The 20,347-nt window shown below is 50.5% G+C and overlaps 1 protein-coding gene across 1 annotated transcript in view; it reads right to left on the bottom strand.

Annotated features, from left to right (window-relative positions):
- The window catches only part of LOC144735973 (peroxisomal acyl-coenzyme A oxidase 1-like), a gene marked incomplete at its 3' end in the record, with an annotated part of 34,264 nt that overhangs the window by 11,626 nt on the left and 2,291 nt on the right, over positions 1-20,347 (bottom strand). Inside the window, exons 2-3 of the mRNA XM_078618575.1 lie at positions 15,486-15,645; positions 13,401-13,561 (exon numbers count right to left, since the gene is read on the bottom strand). Of these exons, the coding sequence (XP_078474701.1) occupies positions 13,401-13,561; positions 15,486-15,645 (321 nt within the window). The remainder of the gene's footprint in view (positions 1-13,400; positions 13,562-15,485; positions 15,646-20,347) is intronic.

Here is a 20,347-nt window from a genome sequence, read left to right as displayed (position 1 = left end):
GCCTTGGATTGCGAGCATAATTCGTTCCGGAAACGTGTTTGTAATCCAAAGCACTCGTATATCAAAGTACTTGTATATCAAAGCACTCGTATATCAAAGCACTCGTATATCAAACAGTTGTGATCACGTGACGCTCGGCAGAAAAAGCGTATACACGTACTACTCGTGTTGCAAGACCTCGCTCGTTTATCAAATTTATATTTATTTAAAACATTTGCTCGTCTTGCAAAACACTCGCAGACCAAGTTACTCGCAATCCAAGGTTTTACTGCAATTGAAATAGCGAACAGGACCCTAACCACACGAGGCAATCAGACCCTATCATTGACATGACCCCCAACGCCTGGCACGTAACTCAGCCTCCTTTTCACTTTGACTGCTTTTCACTTTGACAACCACTGGCTTAATGCACAACAACAACAACAACCACCACCACAACAACCACCACCACCACCACAACAACCACACGGGTGGCGACGTGGCTGGCGACATTACCAGAGGTTCACGGTTCGATCCCAGCGGCCGACCCGGTTGATGCCGCGGTATTAAACAATTTAAAATAGATAAAGTCACGTAGAAGGGAAGTAATAAAATAATAAAAAGTGAAACATAATAAAAGAGATGTTTTATTTTTTTATATTATTATATAACATTATTTTATTATATTATTTTATTATGTTTTATTTTTTATTATTTTAATACTTCCCTTCTACGTGACTTTACTGAAAGAACCAAGAAGATGAATCCCTGCAGTCACGAAAGCTTTAAATCGAAAAATTTAAATAGATATTTATATACTCCGTGCGCTTCACCCTGGACGCCCAAGATCCCGTGACGCCGTTCGCAAGAGGAGGCCACCGTGTGCCGGCGTCACGGTCCACATTTTCCCAAATGACTCCGCAAATTATTCAGCCAGCGTAGCCTCGAAAGGGGCGGGCGATCATTTGTCATCGTCATCCATCGTTGGAACAATTATAACCAAACGGCAAGTTTGAGCTGGGCGGTTGAAACTCGTGGTCCTGCGAGGCACGCCGACGCTCAACGGCACGCAACGGTAGCGTGGCGCCCAGAACCATCGCAGCCGAGATGCTTCGCAAATCGCCCGAGGACTCCCCCACTCCCCGATTCGCGTTTGCTGTTGGGTAACGCGGGTAGCGGCTTTTTAACGCCAAAATCCTCGTCATCGTTAACCCTCCGCCAACCCGAACAGTTTGTTTAAGTAACAAGGGTGTTATTCTTCTTGGTTCTTTCGGTAAAGGCACGTACAAGGGAAATAATAAAATAATACAAATAAAACATAATAAAATAATTTTTACAACGCAAGCAGCCGTCCTCACCTGAGGACGGCTGCTTGCGTTGTGGCCGAAACGTCGTGAGAATTATTTGATTATGTTTTCTTTTTATTATTTTATTATTTCCCTTCTACGTGACTTTACCGAAAGAACCAAGAAGATGAATCCCTGCAGTCACGAAAGCTTTAAATCGAAATTTAAGGGTGTTATTGATACGCGTGCCGTTGTTTCACGTCACAATTCAGACCAAAAAAATCCACGCCCGTGTAGTGCGGTTAGTTCAACGTTCACGTGGCCACCTTATCACGGGGCGGACACTTCTGATGTGTGGCGTTGTCTTGGTGTGTTTAGTTGTTATTTTTGCTGCCTTGCCCAGGTGTGAAAAATCACACCGATATGAAGAAATATTTGGTTTAATAAATAAATAGCGCTATTTCTATTTAGTGACCTGCTTACGTTTTTATCTATTTTGCATTCCTAGCGGGGAGTTTTTTTCTTCTGATTTGCTGCTGTAATCACTTGCTGACCCCGTGCCCTTAACTGGAACATCCGTGGAGCTTCATTCATCGTCGGATTCCTCCTCCTGGCGGTCTGAATCGAGATTCTGACGATTCCGATTACTCCTCAGCCGTGGGCCAGAGACTTCTTCCCACCACCGAATTTACAACGTCGACGCTCAGTGACACTTGGGGCGATAAACTGCCTTGGACCGTCGCCCCGAATGCGGACCCTTCTCCCCTTCCATGTCTGCCGCTGGCTACGAAAAGCTCTCCGTTAGTTTGAGCAGCCAGAGATTCTACGAAACAAAAAAATCCTCGATAGGTTTGTGCGCGCATCGCCAACACCACAGCGTGCCTGTCAACCCCTTAAATTTCGATTTAAAGCTTCTTTCGTGACTGCAGGGATTCATCTTCTTGGTACCTTTCGGTAAAGTCACGTGGAAGGGAAATAATAAAATAATAAAAATAAAACATTATAAAATTATTCTCACGACGTTTCGGCCACAACGCAAGCAGCAGCCGTCCTCAGGTGAAGAACAGGTCTGTCGGAAAGACAGCGAATAAATATACGCTGCCAAGCTTGGTGATGTTCATTCATACGGTGTCTTTCCGACAGACCTGTTCTTCACCTGAGGACGGCTGCTTGCGTTGTGGCCGAAACGTCGTGAGAATTATTTCATTATGTTTTATTTTTATTATTTTATTATTTCCCTTCTACGTGACTTTACCGAAAGAACCAAGAAGATGAATCCCTGCAGTCACGAAAGCTTTAAATCGAAATTATAATTCTACAGCCAAAGGATAAAGCCATCGCGGGCACCCAGTGTACATTTCAGGGACCGAGTCTCGACCAATTTGCCACAACCTCCACGAACGCGGACTACCCGAATTATAACGGACGTATAAGATGATCCGACGTTTTAGGCAACGTCCCTTCTTCAGGCCCGCAGATTGACCGACTTGTTGCAGGACAGCGCGCTGTATACTCGTGACGCTTTGCAAGAGTTTCGAGTTGATGAGACATTCTTATGATAATTCGTTTTTTACCCTTCTATCTGGCAACAAAACTGACACCTTTTTTACAAGGAGTCATGATTGCATAGACCACAATACCTGCAGTCGTAATGCAAACAAAAAACATAACTGTCATAATGTATGCACTGTCCTTGAAGTTGATTGGTCCACACCCGAGACAGCTTTCCTTAGAGCCTAGTCTCACATGGTGTTGGACCAGATGACGCCAAAAGGCGCAACAACTCAAAGACAATGCACCATCAGAGTATGAGAGCTCGGGCTAAGCATTTACACCATTGATGCCTTATTTGCCAGTAAAAAATATGATAATTGTTTTTTTACCCTTCTATCTGGCAACAAAACTGACACCTTTTTTACAAGGAGTCATGATTGCATAGACCACAATACCTGCAGCCGTAATGCAAACAAAAAACATAACTCTGATGATGTATGCACTGTCCTTGAAGTTGATTGGTCCACACCCGAGACAACTTTCCTTAGAGCCTAGTCTCACATGGTGTTGGACCAGATGACGCCAAAAGGTGTCAGTTTTGTTGCCAGATAGAAGGGTAAAAAAACAATTATCATATTTTTTACTGGCAAATGAGGTTCCAATGGTGAGACATTCTTAATTGGCATGGGGCCGTTTCAACCGTGAACATATATGAAGTGCCCATCAGCCAAAGATGGACACAGACTAACGGAGATAAAAAGCTGTTGATTGGCACTACAACTGCATGGAAAGAGTGTTCGATTAAGGATTAGCCTTTTATTGTTGTACACAATAATGACAATTAATGTCTTACACGCAGGAAAGCTTCGATGTCTCAAGACTGGACATACCGTTCAAGTAGGCCTCGGCAAGGTAAGGTAAAAGGTAAAAACAACGAGCCTACCTTTACCCTACCTTTTACCAAACCCCTTGGCATGTCGACACCTTTACCCGGTAAAAAGGGTAAATTACCTTACCTTGCCGAGGCCTACGTTCAAGAGAGCTTCATCGCTCACCGGATTCCTCCAGGATAAATCATTCTGATTCTGGTTCTCACTTGTTTTCAGGAGGCTGCTGCTTTGGTGACGTTTTGGCCAATTCCATTCAAGAGATTTTGGCCGTGGGAGGAAACCGGAGGAGACGGAGTAAAACCCAGCATGCCTTTCGAGGGCACGGCAATGCGGCCATCTTCCTTTGCCCGCGCCTACAGTGCCTGGCAAAGCCTCGATGGAGGTCACCCGTGCAAGTACCGATTCGGGGTCAACCCCTGTTCGGCAGCCTCCGAGGTTGTGACGATCGCCGGGCCCAGGCAAGAGTCACGGTAAAAACGTGGTCCTTCAAAAACCCTCGTGGCAATATAAACTAGGTAAACACATTTATTTTTTCTCCGGATTAAGGCCCACCGAGCTTTTTTTTGAGGAGCGACCTGGCCACAAATGATAGCTCAGCCAATTATCACCGTGGTGTGGAAATTCATATCAACGGCCAAATAACTCGAAACGCGTGACGCCGATTCTCGTGGCCACGGGAAGAGAGAGACACGCAAACTCCAAATATACAGCAGACGTCAGGGTCGGGATCGAACCCACGACCTTCTCTGCATACCAGGCGAAGGAATAAACATCTGGCCACAACGGCACTGGCGCTATTATCTGGTTGGCCAATCTGATTTGTGCTTTGGGATAGGCCTACCGTCCGGTTGGCAAGTGTTGGTTAAGGTGAGCGGTAAGGGTAGGACTGGTGCCTGCTTGGCCAGTGTGATTAAATTTCGATTCAAAGCTTTCGTGACTGCAGGGATTCATCTTCTTGGTTCTTTCGGTAAAGTCACGTAGAAGGGAAGAAATAAAATAACAAAAATAAAACATAATAAAATACAATTCTCACGACGTTTCGAGAAGACAGTCTGAATTTCAGACTCTGTCTTCTCGACAGACCTGTTCTCCACCTGAGGACGGCTGCTTGTGTTGTGGCCGAAACGTCGTGAGAATTCTTTTATTATTTCCATTCTACGTGACTTTACCGAAAGAACCAAGAAGACAGTGTGATTAAGTTAGAGGTAAGGGTAGGCTTAAAGTCCGGTTGGCAAGTGTTGGTTAAGGTGAGCGGTAAGGGCTCGGCTAGCATCCCAACGGGCAGTTTAAAACTCCCTTCTCCACCAGTTTTGGCACTCCTCCCCATTTCCAACTGCAGCAGTGCTGGTGTGCGCAGACCCAGGACAGGGCTGGGTTTGGCCGACGATGAGAGGTGGGGGTGTGGTGGTGGTGGTGATGGTGGTGGTGGAGGGGGGAGTCATCTGCGGACGGAGCGGCTCTCCGGCGTGGCGCAGGGTTACCGTGCCCAATCTCGGTCTGTGCGTAGGTGCCGATGATTTTCAGCTGCCAGGCTGGCATGAAGAACTGCTCCTGCTGCTCAGGCGTGGCCTGGTGCAGCAAAGTAGGCAGGAACATGCCCAGGTGCAGATCCAGGGGCTCCGCCCTGTTCCGGTGGCAAGCTCTGGGGCGGGAGGAATTGCAAGCGAGGGGCGGAGCGACAGGGGTGCAGGGCGAGGTGGCGCGTACAGGAGGGGCAGGCGAGAGGAGGGCACGGAGGACGACGAGAGGCGACGGTGTTTGACGGCAGGTCGAGCAACAGGTAAGAGAGGACGGGCCACAGAGGTAGGAGGGGCAGGCGAGGTGACGGGCACCGGAGCGGACGAGGTGGTAAGGTTGGCGAGCCGGGAAAAGCCGGCAGGTGTAACGGGTAAGGGGCGACAGGGCGGGTAAGGCGAGGAGCATGGCGGGTAAGGTGGGAAGCAGGAGGGCAGGTGAAGTGGACGGGTGGAAAAGCCAACCGAGCTTACAGGCGTGCGAGCAGGTAATTTGAACATGCGAGGTTACAGGTAGCAGAGTTAAGGAGGGGGGAGCGGGACAGGTAACAGGTCAGGGGGTAAAGGAAGTTGACAGGTAAGAACAGAGGTAGGCAGGTTAGTCAGTCAGGATAAGAGCAAAGCAGCCAGGCAAGCAGTTAGGATAAATCACGCAGGCAGTTAGCATAGATTAAAGCAGGCAGTCAGGATTAGTCAAGCAGGAAGTTAGGACAGGTCAGGCAGGCAGGGTGAGTCAGGGAGGCAGTCATGCCAGTGAGTGGTCAGCCAAGCAAGCAAGCAAGCAGAAGGGCGCAAGCGAAGAGGATGGCCTCAGGTGAGCGTGGCGAGAGAGCGGTGATCGGGTGGTGCGGAGAGAAAGGAATGCGGCCACGTTAGACCAAATCAGCCACAAACACACGCACACAATGCCACCCGTTTCTCCCGCACATGTAGCGGAGGCTCGTTTACGATCCGTGGAGGAGCCAAAGAGAATAAAAAAATTAACCCGTAAAAACAAAGTTTTTCACTATAAATCCTTTACATGCGTGGCGGCTAGAGTCCTCTCGTCTTCTGGCTTGAGATGGCTGCCACCTATGGGTCAGATGATTGCCTGCCGCCATTAAGCAATTGGTAATTAAATATAATTTTTTTTTCTCCTAAAATGTAAATAAATTGTCCCGCACAACGAGCCTGTGTGCAAAATGTCAGCTCGATTGGATCACGGGAAGTGGGTTAAAAAACGACCGAAAGATTTGCACGGTCGTAAGCGCGCAAGCAAGTGAACTTAATATAAAGGATTTAAAAATGGGACCGCAAATATCTACGATTGACAGGCTTGTCGCTGGCGACGCGTTCAACAACGTAGACCTGGCCAAAGCGACATTGCGAAAGCACCCATCGTGCGGAAGCGCTCTTTTGCCCTTGTCGTGGGAATGTGGAATTTCCTCTCTGTGGGTTCGGGGCGAGCCAAGGGATCAGTGCCACTTTGCTTGCGTGAGCAATTAAGAGGACACAATAGATGTGAAAGTTTCATGTGTTATCCTCATAAACACAATCAGCATCTTTTCGATTTAAAGCTTTCGTGACTGCAGTGATTCATCTTCTTGGTTCTTTCGGTAAAGTCACGTAGAAGGGAAATAATAAAATAATAAAAATAAAACATAATAAAAATAATTCTCACGACGTTTCGGCCACAACGCAAGCAGCCGTCCTCAGGTGAAGAACAGGGCTGTCGGAAAGACAGACCCTTCAGACGCTGTCTTTCCAACAGACCTGTTCTTCACCTGAGGACAGCTGCTTGCGTTGTGGCCGAAACGTCGTGAGAATTATTTTATTGTTTTATTTTTATTATTTTATTATTTCCATTCTACGTGACTTTACCGAAAGAACCAAGAAAAAGTACAATCAGCATCATCATTCTCATCGCCGCCATTAGTCGAAAACATTTAATAGTTAAGCGTGTGAAGCAGCAGCCAGCAAGTAGGATAGAGATCCCAACTCCCCAGCCCGGCCCCCCACTCCCCCCCACCCCATCTCAAACACCCCCACGCACGCAGCACCTTCAGCAGAGGTCGCAAACGGGCTTTGATTCCTTACCCGTACCCGGCCCCGGCCGCACCAGGGTCGCAAATGGGTACCCGTACCCGGCCGGGTACGGGTAGCCGTTCCCTACCCGTACCCGTACCCTACCCGAAATGAGCGACAAACGGTTACTCAGCAGTGACTCACGGCCTACCCGTACCCGGCCACACCAGGGTCGCAAACGGCTACCCGTACCCAGCCGGGTACGGGTAGCCGTACCCTACCCGTACCCTACCCGAAATGAGTGACAAACGGTTACTCACCAGTGACTCACGGCCTACCCGTACCCAGCCGGGTACGGGTAGCCGGGTATCGGGTAGGGTACGGGTATCGGGTACCCGGTTGCGACCTCTGACCTTCAGACGGTCACCGCATCGCACGCTTTCCGATGCGCTTCTGCGGCCGTCTGGAGGACTCTTCCCTTCCGATATCAGGAAGCCACCGTAGCTACGCACTTCTAAATCGTCTACAATGCAAACCCGTTTGTTTAAGAACTGCTTTTTGCGCGTGTTAGTTTGTTGTCCTTCCCCTGCACCTCCGATTAGCACGGTTGGCAATACGTACGGTGCGAAAGAAGTTCAACACACGGACACGCATTTCGGGGGTCACGTGCCAACGCGTGGGTCTTGAAGTGGGCTACATCAGACCGACGATCGCTGACGAGGAAGCAACTTCAAGGCCACGCGGCGAGCGGCGCTGGGCGTCCAGCGTGCACTGCGAGTGACCTTCCGTTGAGCTGCACGCAGAGGTCGCAAACGGGTTTTGATTCCTTACCCGTACCCGGCCGCACCAGGGTCACAAACGGGTACCAGTACCCGGCCGTACCCGTACCCTACCCGTACCCGGCCGGGTACGGGTAGGGTACGGGTATCGGGTACCCGATTGCGACCTCTGGGATGAAGCCATGTTGCAGGCGCGGGTGGGTTGATTCTAGGAACTTGAATTGTGAGAAGAGACAAGACGTTGGGAAATGAGTGACAAACGGTTACTCACCAGTGACTCAAGACCTACCCGTACCCGTACCCGGCCGGGTACGGGTAGCCGGATTATTGGGTAGGGTACGGGTATGGAGTACCCGGTTGCGACCTCTGGCTGCACGGCACCGTGGGTATTCTTCCCACAATGCCGCGCAGAGTTAGCGCCCCGAGCGTTGCGTCACATGGGACGTTTCAAACCACGGAGACATCGTTTATTCTACTTTTTCGACGCGAAGGGCAACAAAACCAGCTCGGCGAAACCCCTTGGGCTGCGTGTTCTTGAACCACGAAAACACTCGCAGTAAAAATAATAATGATAACAGAGGAATAAGCATTTTCGCATACACCGCAGTGGCATAGACGCCCACGTGTCACAAAAAACTAATCATCACATCTCCGCACAATCATTCCAATACCCAGCTGTAGTCTCCTTCCATTTTTATTTTGCCACAACTGTGGCTGTCGTCGGATGAGGCCGGTTGTAACTACCGACGAAACTTCACGGTACTCGAATGGTAAATGTCGTGGGTGTACTCTCCAACACACAACCGGCGTGCTGAATTAGTAACGAATTGGCACGTTCTGTTTACGTGACAAACCTTACCAATTGGCTGTGTCGGGTGGTGGCGGGTTTCACGACGCATTTATATCGACGGATGCCGTGACGACGCTGGCACACCAGAGCCGCGATACGAACAACAAATCTCGCGTCGTGTTACGATTTTGCGCAAATCGCACACGCGTGTTTGCGCGATAACATTCGCGTAACGCCAGCGGGCGCGGATGAGCGGGAGTACAAGATTTATTACGAAGCCGACGGTTTTTCAACGGAGTTCAAAAACAAGTGACGGACCGGACGTTGGAGAATTGATTCTTGAATCGGGACCCAGAATCAAAAAATAAAAATAGTTGTCGTTTTATAATCACGAGACGTTTGTACCGGTGGTTCTTCTTTCACAGCACACTGCCCAATGAAAGAAGAAGGACCACTGACAAAACGTCTTCCATTATATACTCATTCTTTTCGGGCAGCGTTTGCCGACGCACGTGTCGCGTTTAAAACGATCGAACCGTGCGATTCATCTTTTGGGCGGCGTCTTCCTTCAATCACAGAATCAACATTTTTTTAAATCATTCATCCTGGAGAAATCCGCTGAAGCTACGATTCGTTTATTTATTTGTACAGATGTCCAGCGGCCCCCTCGTGCGTGCGGAGGCAGGGGTCGCGGGTCGCGGGTCGCGCGTCGCAGGTACCGTGTCCCAACTCGGTCTGAGCGTAGGTGCCCCGCACTTTGCACTCGAGGGCGCTGGGAATCCACTCGCTCTGCTGCTCGTCCGTGCCCTGGCTTCTCAGCGTGGGCAGGAACATGACGAAGTGCAGCCCAAAGACATCCACCTTGCCGCGCAGGCACCCTCTACGGACACAGCGGCACCGCACGGCACGATGGTGGTGGTGATGCTGGCGGCGGCAGAGACCCTGGCGCTACTCGCGACGGTGACGGCGGCGGTGGTGGGCACGTCAGAGGACCGTCACGATCGTTTGAATGAAGCCGGGAGGCGGTGGCTTATGCACGTGGCCTCTGATCCGGCACGGTTTGAAGGATCGTAGTGCACACGTTGTAAAAACTCTTTCCCCAAAGCGCCGTACTCTGGCTCGCTAGAAGGTAGTAGAGCAAGTGGGATGATCATCGAAATTATTTCCGTCTGTATGGGGAGAGAGCGTCACCCTCTCGTGGCGGCGGCAGAGACCCTGGCGCTACTCGCGACGATGACGGCGGCGGTGGGCACATCAGCGGACCGTCACGATCGATTGAATGAAGCCGGGCGGTGGTGGCTTATGCATGTGGCCTCTGATCCGGCACGGTTGGAGGCGGGGAGGGGTTGGTGTATCGTAGTGCACATTTTTAGATTTAAAGCTTTCGTGACTGCAGGGATTCATCTTCTTGGTTCTTTCGGTAAAGTCACGTAGAAGGGAAATAATAAAATAATAAAAATTAAATTATTTTATTATGTTTTATTTTTTATAATTGTATTATTTCCCTTCTACGTGACTTTAACGTAGTGCACATGTTGTAAAAACTCTTTCCCCAAAGCGCCGTACTCTGGCTCGCTAGAAGGTAGTAGAGCAAGTGGGATGATCATCGCATTGTTTCCGTCTGCACGGGGAGAGAGCGTCACCCTCTCGTGAGCGAGCTCAGGTGTCCTCCCGCCGCGGGATAATGAACAATCCGAGATGTGGCCGGAAAACATCCGAATGTGAAAAACAAAAAACCCCAACGTAGCAGGACCGTCCTGGTAAAAAAATAGTCTGGGTCAATAAGTAATTATCATTGTTGTTGTTGTTATTATGAAGCGGGCCGAAAAACAACGGATGCTGGAGAGCGGGCGCGGCACCACCGCTTAGACAAGGTGAGAACACCCCATCACTGGGCGCAAGCAGCAAGCGCCGTGGCTGTGGTCGTCAGGCGAGCGGTCGCGTGGCGTGTGAAAGCACCTGGGCGCCAGTTGCTAGGAGATGTTGACTACCTCGCCTGGTGTACAGGAGGTCGTGAGTTCGATCCCGACCCTGACGCCTGCTGCTGTATATTTGGAGTTTTGCTGCCTCTCTCTCATCGTCATCACGGTGGCTAGGAGATGTTAACTACCTCGCCTGGTGTACAGGAGGTCGTGGGTTCGATTCCGACCCCGACGCCCGCTGCATATTTGGAGTTTGAGGGTCTCTCTCTCTCTCCCCGCGGTCGCGTGGATTTTTCTCCGGGTACTCCGGTTTCCCCCCCTCCACATTTAGAATCAACGCCACGCGTTTAGAGTGTCCGGCTGTGGTCAATTTCCACGCGACAAAGCCACTCGGCTTGAGCTGTCAATTGTTGGCCAGGTCGCTTCTGAAAAATAGCTACATAGCTCAGTGGGAATTACCTGGTAAAATAAAAATAGTTTAATTTAAAATCGTGCGGATCTCTATGCCAAAAACCCCTAATATAGGGGTGGAAATGATGTTAAAGTTAAGAAAATTGATTTTGTGAATGAACAAAACTACAATTTGTAGAAAAGAATTGACCGATCGATGAGCGTGCTCAGGGGTAACACTTTCCTGCTCCCTCGCAGCAGAAGACTCGGCCCACGAGGTGGACAGCAGAGCCACGCCAATCAACAACATCAATCAAACTCAGCCCCACTGTGGTAAAGATATGCAACTACTGCACTGTAGAGGCGATCAAGTGGACTTTGCATTCACCGGAGCACACATTTGCTTGGTGTAAGCTGCGTAACTTGTACGAAACATTTACAAGAATAACAATGCATAGCTGTTTTCAGATTAATAATTTGGGCTTTTAAGGGAAAATTCACGAGCCGTTCATTTACGTCAAAATCTCAGGTGCGCGGATAACCGACGGTCTCCTGTCGTTGAGTTTATCTGCTGCAGCGTCGCCAGCTGACGAAAACCTGCCGCTCCGCACAGAGAAACGGTGGGCACCTTCTTGGTTCTTTCGGTAAAGTCACGTGACTTTACCGAAAGAACCAAGAAGATGAATCCCTGCAGTCACGAAAGATTTCAATCGAAATTTACTGGGGGGCTTGTAGATGAACTTTTTCACTGATGAAGGAGTTGATGGTTAAACCAACCGGTGTCTCCCAGGAATGTCAATGTCCCAATCATCCGACTCCACACCGCGATTCCGCCTAAAGCCACCCCTGGTCGCAATGACTCTCTGGGCCCACAATGCGGAGCCACAACCCCAGGGTTTAGAGAAGTGGTTCTTAACCTTTGCTGCAGCCTTGCACCCCTTTGGTGGTCAATCGTAAAAAACAATCCTAATGTTAACAAATACATCGGGTTGCATGAAACAAAGTAAGTTGTATTTCGCTTCCAGACCATGGGGGACAGAGACAAGAGAAGAAAGGTTGACAGCTGACGAAAACCTGCCGCTCCGCACAAAAAAACGGTGGGCACCTTCTTGGTTCTTTCGGTAAAGTCACGTGACTTTACCGAAAGAACCAAGAAGATGAATCCCTGCAGTCACAAAAGCTTTAAATCGAAACGGTGGGCACGTTTATTTGACAGACAGAGGCAGGCAGGCAGGCGGGTGGCGGGGGGGGGGGGGGGAAAGTCTCCAGCCTGGGAGGCAAGGGCACGGATCGCTGCGGGGAGGAAACTGCTTCCACACCATGGGGGACAGAGACAAGAGAAGAAAGGTTGACCCGGGGGATTAGATGAAAACCCTCGACCGCTGGAGCAGAGAGGCAGAGAGCGAGAGAGCAGGCGAGCGAGCGTGGAAGTTCGCAGCGATCTCAAGCGGGCGAGGGGCGGGCAAGTGAGCGTGGATGGCGATCGTCAAGCGCGAGAGATCGCGCTTGACGAGATTCTCACGCGGCCGACAACGCGCACTGCAAGTGGAAGGGTCAACTGCGTAATCGGCACGGCACCTTGGAGACGCTCGGATGGATGCGCAAATGCTGAAGAGATTTCCCGACGGGCTAGAAAAGTTAAAATTGAGTTTGTTCGTAGAAAAATTAATATTTTATACGACCTCGGTAGAGCGCGTGGCTTCGTCTAGACGTCCGGACAAAGGTTTGCCAAGTTAGTTACTCGAGGTAGCTATGCAGCTTTAGGATTTGCTAGGGCACACAAGCAGAACTCCACTGATAAGTGATTGTCGCCTTGAGGCGAATCGTCTTGTGAACTCCTTCGAGATGACGAGCCAGAGCCCAGAGGTCGCAAACGGGTTTTGATTCCTTACCCGTACCCGTCCGCACCAGGGTCGCAAATGGGTACCTGTACCCGTACCTGGCCGGGTACGGGTAGCCGTATCCTACCCGTACCCTACCCGAAATGAGTGACAAACGGTGACTCACCAGTGACTCACGGCCTACCCGTATCCGTACCCGGCGGCACCAGGGTCGCAAACGGGTACCCGTACCCGGCTGGGTACGGGTAGCCGGGTATCGGGTAGGGTACGGGTATCGGGTACCCGGTTGCGACCTCTGCCATAGCCCCAGGTGTACGCGAGCATCAGGTTAGGAAGTGGTGTTCGACAGCTCGGAGGCTCCATGGAGCACTCCAGAGCTCAGAGACACCCATATGGAGCACGCCAAAGCCGAGACGCGTTGACCGATGCGTTCGCTCGGCCAGTGTCGTTTGAAGCGTGTGCGTGCGTGCGCGTTATCGAGCAAAGGCCCGCCCCACGCCAGTTACGGTACCATGTCCCAGCTCGGTCTGCGCATAGGTGCCCAGGATTTTGTAGCTGAGCGCGGGCGGCAGCCACCGCTTCCGCTGGGCGGGCGAGGTGTTCGTGTCGAGGACGGGCTGGAACATGAGGAAGTGCACCCCCAGAGGGTCTCCCCTGTTGCCCAGGGCTGCCCTGCACACAGCGTATCGCCCGGCCGCCACCCGCTCGTCCGTGAGGCTCCAAACACTGCCACGTGTGCGTGCGCGCGTGTGTGGGTGCGTGCGTGGCTGCGTGCGTGTCTACGTGCGTCCGTGTCTGGGTGCGTGTCTGGGTGCGTGTCTGGGTGGGTGCGTGCCTGGGTGTGTGCGTGTCTGCGTGCGCGCGTGTGTGGGTGCGTGCGTGGCTGCGTGCGTGTCTACGTGTCTGGGTGCGTGTCTGGGTGGGTGCGTGTCTGGGTGTGTGCGTGTCTGGGTGCGTGCGTGTCTGCGTGCGTGTCTGCGTGCGTCTGCGTGCGTCTGCGTGCGTGCGGAAGCGGCAGTGTACCCGTCGGCGCGTCACGCTACGAACCTGGTGACCCCCGAGTTCGATTCCCGCTCACGGCCAACACCGGTAACGATTGTCTTAATCGGTCATGGGCCTCCCCTAGGTCGACTCAGCCTCAAATGATAACCTGGTGCGGTGTGTAACCATCGCAACTGGGGAGATAAAGGCGGTTGGGCGTGGTGCTGGCCACCCACCCCCTTGCGTGCTGTGCAGGTCTTCGCAGGTGCCACTCGCTAACAGCACTTGCCCCTACAGTTTGTGAAGCCTATACGGGGAAACTTTGTCTTTGTTTGTGGGACTTCCCATCATCGCGAGGGGAGGCGCCAACGTCACGTCAAGTTCCCCTTTGCATTTTTTGTGGGATGCGCCTGTCGCGTTGCGGGTAGCGCCTGCCCGACTCCGAGAAGCAACTTTTGCGTTTGTGAGCTAAAAAATAATCGCTTGCTTTGGCCAGTGCTGGTGGGAGGGTCTCCCCTCGCAGATTATCTTGGAGAACCTCGAAGAAGTACCCACACTCTATGCCAATACACGTGACCCGCAGCTTGACTTAACTGCGGCGGACACATTTATACTGCTGGCTGGATGGAGGCGGTGGCATTTAAGAAACTTGCACAATTGCATTGTGGGTAGCACGTGCTGCACCGTGGGAAGCGGCCATTGCATTGACGAAGCACCTCCAGTGTCATCGGAAACGCCAGGTTGCATTATGGGTAATGCCTGCTGCGTTATCGAAGCGGCTGTCACACTGTGGGAAGACCCTGCTGCGTTACGGGCAGCAGGCACTACACGTCGTGCCCAGCAACGCATGCGGTGCAGGGGGGAACGCGAGTGGGGAGCGCGCGGTGAAAGCGAGGAGGAATGTGGAGGAGCGTCATGGCAGTGGCATGGGGCAGCTACGATGATGGTCACCACATCGCGCGCTTTCACATGCCGCTTCCGACCAATCCGCTGCTGGATGAAGGCCCCTTCTGATCCAGCGCCGTCTTGCACCATCTCGCGATGCAGCAGTCCACCTTTTCATTCTCGCAGCAGCGTTTGGCTGCCCGCGGAGCAGAGGCGGTCAACTGCGTCGCGCGCTTTCCGATGCGCTTATCTGGCCGTCTGGAACGCTCTTCCCTCCGATATTAGGAAGCCACTGGAGCTAGGCATTTTCAATTCACCTCGCTTGAACACTCATTTCTTTAGAACTGCTTTCTTTTGTGTTTATCGTTGTTGTCCTTCGCCCCGCACCGCCGATTAGCACGGCCGGCTACGTACGGTGCGAAAGAAGTTCAACGGAGCAAGGAGAGGCGCAGTGGTGAAATGGGCAAGGGGGGGGGAGCAATGCGGGAGCGAGGTGGGGACGTGAACCAGGCGAGATGGCGTGCAGTGTGGAAGCAACGTGGAAAGCACGACGGATTACGCTCGCTTACAGTCACTCGCAGTTACCGAGAGCTGCTCGTTGAGAATGGGGCGGAGGTCAGGTGGAGGTCAGGTGGAGGTCAGGTGGAGGTCAGGTGGAGGTCAGGTGGAGGTCAGGTGAAGGCTCGGCAGGTGTGTGCGAGCAGGCGGTGCGGTGAATGGCGGCGGTTACCTCTTGTACCAGTAGATCTCCTCGGGGTCGGTGATGCCGTGCTGCTGCATGCGGCGCACCATGAGGGCGCTCTTCCGCACCGCCACGTCGTAGCGCTCGCTCCGCGACAGGAAGTTCAGGTCGTCGTGACGCATCTCGGGGTCGTTCACCGCCAGGCCCTCTGCAACGTTTCCGCGCCAACAAAGTTAGTCACAAACGCGATCGCGTCACGACTACGTACGGCTGCTGCGGCGTCTACGGCGAGTACGTTGGTACCGGTGCAACAGCAATGGGATCTGCTGGCGGCAGAATCTGAAACAATGGGGGAAGTGCATTAAAATCTCGCCCCCCCACCCCACTCCCAAACCCACACTCTTAGGTTTTTTCGGTAAAGTCACGTAGAGTTTTTAACAGACAATTTTTTACCTTCCTAAAATAATAAATTTAACTTTATACGTGACTTTACCGAAAGAACCAAAGAATAATTCCTGCAGTCACGAAAGCTCCAAATTAAGTTTGAATTTTTTACCTACGTGACTTTACCGAAAAAACCTAAGAGTACGAATCCTTGCAGTCACGAAAGCTTCAAATCTAGAATTAATACACTCTACGGGGAGGAATTCCACCTATCTGTCCCACCTGATGACGGAGACTTGTGTTGCCTCCGAAACGTCGTGATTTATATTTAAATTTTTTATTAATTTTAATTTCATTTTTTACCTACGTGACTTTACCGAAAGAACTTAAAGTAGGAATCCTTGCAGTCACGAAAGCTTCAAATCTAGAATTAATACCCACTACGGGGAGGAATTTCACCTATCTGTTAGAGTTTTTAACAGACAATTTTTTACCGACATGACTTTACCGAAAAAACCTAAGAGTACGAATCCTTGCAGTCACGAAAGCTTCAAATCTCCCAAACCCATGTTTTTTTTCTGCGCAGCAGTAATAATGGGTATACCACCAGAGTTGGGCAGTGTGCATGCGGTGAGGGCAACATGTTGGCACTCCCTCCTTCTCCCAAGACATCTGGGCAGCAACAAAGAGGTCGGTCAAAATACCACGCAGAGAGGCATTTCAGAGCTTGCTCTGTTGCAGGTCCTTCTGTCAGCAGGGACGCGAGCAAGCAATTGCAGGGGCTGCCCCTTTCACCGTTTACTATTCAACCGGCGATTAACACTTGCCAACAGAGACTGAGAGAGCTAACGCATTAAGCTCTGTCCATCCGTCTATGTGGGGCTCTCTGTGTTCATAACACGGTCGTCGCAATAACTCGCGTAAAGGTGAACCAATTTAAATGCTATTTGGTAGAAAAAACAAAAAAGTTGCGTTGAAATTAGGGACGTCCCGCACCTCCGATTAAGCGCAGTTGACTTCGTACGGTCCAAAAGAAGTTCCACATACATATGTAATATGAGGATATATCCGGCTCACTGACGTATCACAACTCGTCATGGTGATTGGCTCTGCCGGTCCTGGTTTACAGCCAATGGGGGGAAGCCTGGGGGCGTGGCCCTGACGTGATGGAAAGGTGACAGCTGTAAGGATTGGTTCTGCTGGCTTTGGCCACAATCAATGGGGAGATGAGTCAGGGGCGTGGTCCCGGGAGCTGCCGAGGGAGCCTGGAAGATTCGATGCAGGCTAACGAGGATTGGCGGAAACGTACCATCTGACCCGGGAATTAAATAGGGGTGGAGACGAACGACACGTGGTCAGAACGGGAACGAACGGAGGATGGGGGCCACGCGGGAGCGGGGCTCCGAGTTGCCACGTGGCAGTGCGTCTCTCTCTGTCTATCTGTGCCTCTCACGCTGCCTATCAGCGGCGTGAAGAAACTGTAAAATAAGTTGAATAAAAGACGGCTTCCAGAAGTCGTCTCAACGAGCTTTATTACACATACATCGGGACTTGGTATGTAAAAAGAGAGGCAAAAATCGATCAGAGGGTTCCTCTGATCGATTGAAAGACAAAACCCAGCAGGTAATCGATTCTAGATTTGAAGTTTTCGTGACTGCAAGGGTCCATACTCTGTTTTGTTTTTCGGTAAAGTCACGTAGGTAGAAAATAAAATAAAAATGAAAATTTAGTTGTTTTCATTTTTCTTTTCTTTTCACCGACGTGACTTTACCGAAAAAACCAAAGAGTAAGGTAATCGATGATTATTCCTTCTCGGTCAAGGTCAGCTCTTGTGAGATGACCGGAGGTTGTTTTTGCAACCTGCCTGGTCCCAACGGGCAAAGGGCACGTGGGTGCAACGACCGAGGATCAATAACGTGCTCGACGCTGATAAGGCCGAAGCAATCTGTGCTTTCATCGCTCAAGAGTTGGCATTTGCACGTTACGCAAAAGGTACAAGGTCGCCGGCTCTTCGACAGAATTTTTGGGAAGTGGTTAAATGTTAACGTATATTTCAACTCAACGTACGATTCAAATGCCGTGCATTCAGGCGCAAGCGAGTTACGTGTCGGTTACTTTCTTGCAAAGTGAATGTCATCCGAACTGCACCGGCGATTCGTCAAAGTTTTCGAGATTTAGAATTAACTGGCGAATGCCGGTGCCTCTGGTGGCGGGGCTGGTCACGTGCATCCATCGTGTGCGACGAACACGAATTGGGAACGAACACAATGGACTCGCAAAACACACACCGTTCGATGCACGCATCGCTAGCCGAAAGGTATCGGTATTCATTCCTGAATTTAATTGCCGAGTTGATGCTGAATTGAAGAGGAATTGATGAAATTGTTGGAAAAGTATCGGTATTAATTGCTGAATTGATGATGACACCTCTCTACTAAACGTGGTCCACCGCAGCCGAGCCTTTTCCACGCACCGGTTCTCAGATTTTGGGGGTGATGTGACCATACCTTCACCAGCGCGGGATGGAAAAGGTGGGGAACGCAAACGTGGGGAGAGCACAGAACCCGTAACAGCGTGGAGAGGCCCTCATCCTGAAGTGGATTTCACCAACGGGCTCGGCGTGTATCGAATTCTCCAGATTATAAGACACATCAGAAAGTCAACTTGTGCTCCATATCAACAGAGTTATGCGTAGCTGGTTACACACCTACCAGATTCTAAGACGCAAGCCCCTCACCCCCCAAAATTTTGCTTTTAAACACAGAGACTAAAAATTGCGTCTAAATAATAATATCGGAGAATAAGGTCTCTGTGCTGTGTGTAGAACCCCACTGATGTGGACGATTACATTCGTATAAAAATAACCAGTGCGAGAATAAGCCAGTTTAACACGTAGGCTTTCGCAGCAAAATCTGGCTGTTGCCTGATGATGCTAGTTGTAATTACTGGCGAAACGTCATACTCGAATTGTAAAAGTTGTGGGTTTACTCTCCAACACACCGGTGTGCTGTACTACTAACGTATTGACGTGGTTTATTTACGTGACACCTTACTAACTGGCTGTGTCGTGTGGTGGCGGCGGGTTTAACGACACATTTTATTTACGCCATCCAACCCCAAAAAAATCCTCTATTATGGGAATAATAGTGTTACGACACCATGTAAATTCACCCTGCCTCGCACCCTCACCGCTGCCAATGGCATTTGCTGGCCCTTTTGTGTGTGTGTGTGCGCAATCCTGAAGCCAGAGTCTATCGTGATAATCTGCCAAGTAAGATACTGGCTGAGACTTTGGACTGAAATTGAGGTCAGCCAAATCGGTGCAAGTACCACACAAAGAGGGTCACAAGAGGAGAGAGCTGCCAACAAAAGCAGACACGACACAGCCACACTGCTGTCACACAAGGCTAAAGTTACACAAGGCACCCTCCCACCCACGGATCACACATTGGTCTCCACCTCAGGCACCGCCACACCTCTGCACGAGGAGCATTTGTCACGTACGCAGTGCTCGTTTCGCCACGTGAGGAGGGAGGCAGGCAGGCATCGATTTAAAGCGATTCTTTCATTGTGTGCGTTAACAATGAATTATTTACTATACAGGGACTCCTCTGCTTACGAATATTCGACTTACGAACTTTCAGACATACCGACAAACTTGCCCGCATGTCCAGTTGCCTGTTCGAAACGAGAGTCGTAAGTTTAACCGCCGCGCAATAGATGGCGGTGGTGGCATCTACATCTGCAGAACACAAAGAATCAGTGGCATCTACAGGAGATTACACAACTTTTAAAGCCATTCCCCATGTTTAGTGTACATGTCGTACAACACGTTTGGATTTGACAGAAGTCTAACTCGTTCGTAAGCAGAGGAGTCCCTGTAATTGCAAATTATACACCGATGATTCCGTTTGAATGGAAGGTGAAAACGTAAGGATAATGACGGACATGTATATGCTTAAATGCCTCGGCAACTCATTGCATTACATCTCAACCATCACATTGCTCCCCTGTTGCAGTCGAGCCAAGGGCACACCCCGTGGCAGCTGTCCCTATGCGGCACATGATGTACGCAACACCGGCCTCAAAGTGGGCATCAGTCTGCTAGTAGGGGGGCGATGTTGCAATACAGACTTGATCAAATTAAGTAATTTATAAAATGAAAATCGTGAAAAAAAACGCAACAAAAAAACTCTGAAAACTAACGGAAATGGCCAGATCCCACATCGTGCCAATTCATGATAGTGCCGTCGGGGATTGGGGGCGAATCAGTAACACAGTGATCAAAGTTCACAAAAGTGGAACAGAGTTCAAACGCAGGCAAATCCACCAACTTTATATTCGCAAGGCAACAATAAAAGTTGAATGAGTAGTAGAAACAGAAGGGGAAAACCGAATTGCATTTGCGAAGTAGATTATCGAGTAAATTTACAAATAAAATATCGAGATATTTAGGTCTCGACGTTTTGGCCAACTGACCTTCACAAAACACAACACCATCCTACTAAAAGTTAGCACGTCATCTC

This window comes from Lampetra planeri, chromosome 58, assembly GCF_965212315.1.
Source record: "Lampetra planeri chromosome 58, kcLamPlan1.2.h2, whole genome shotgun sequence".
Lineage (NCBI taxonomy): Eukaryota > Metazoa > Chordata > Hyperoartia > Petromyzontiformes > Petromyzontidae > Lampetra > Lampetra planeri.
Note: the sequence above shows the minus strand (reverse complement) of the source record. Positions and strands in the feature narration are given on the sequence as shown.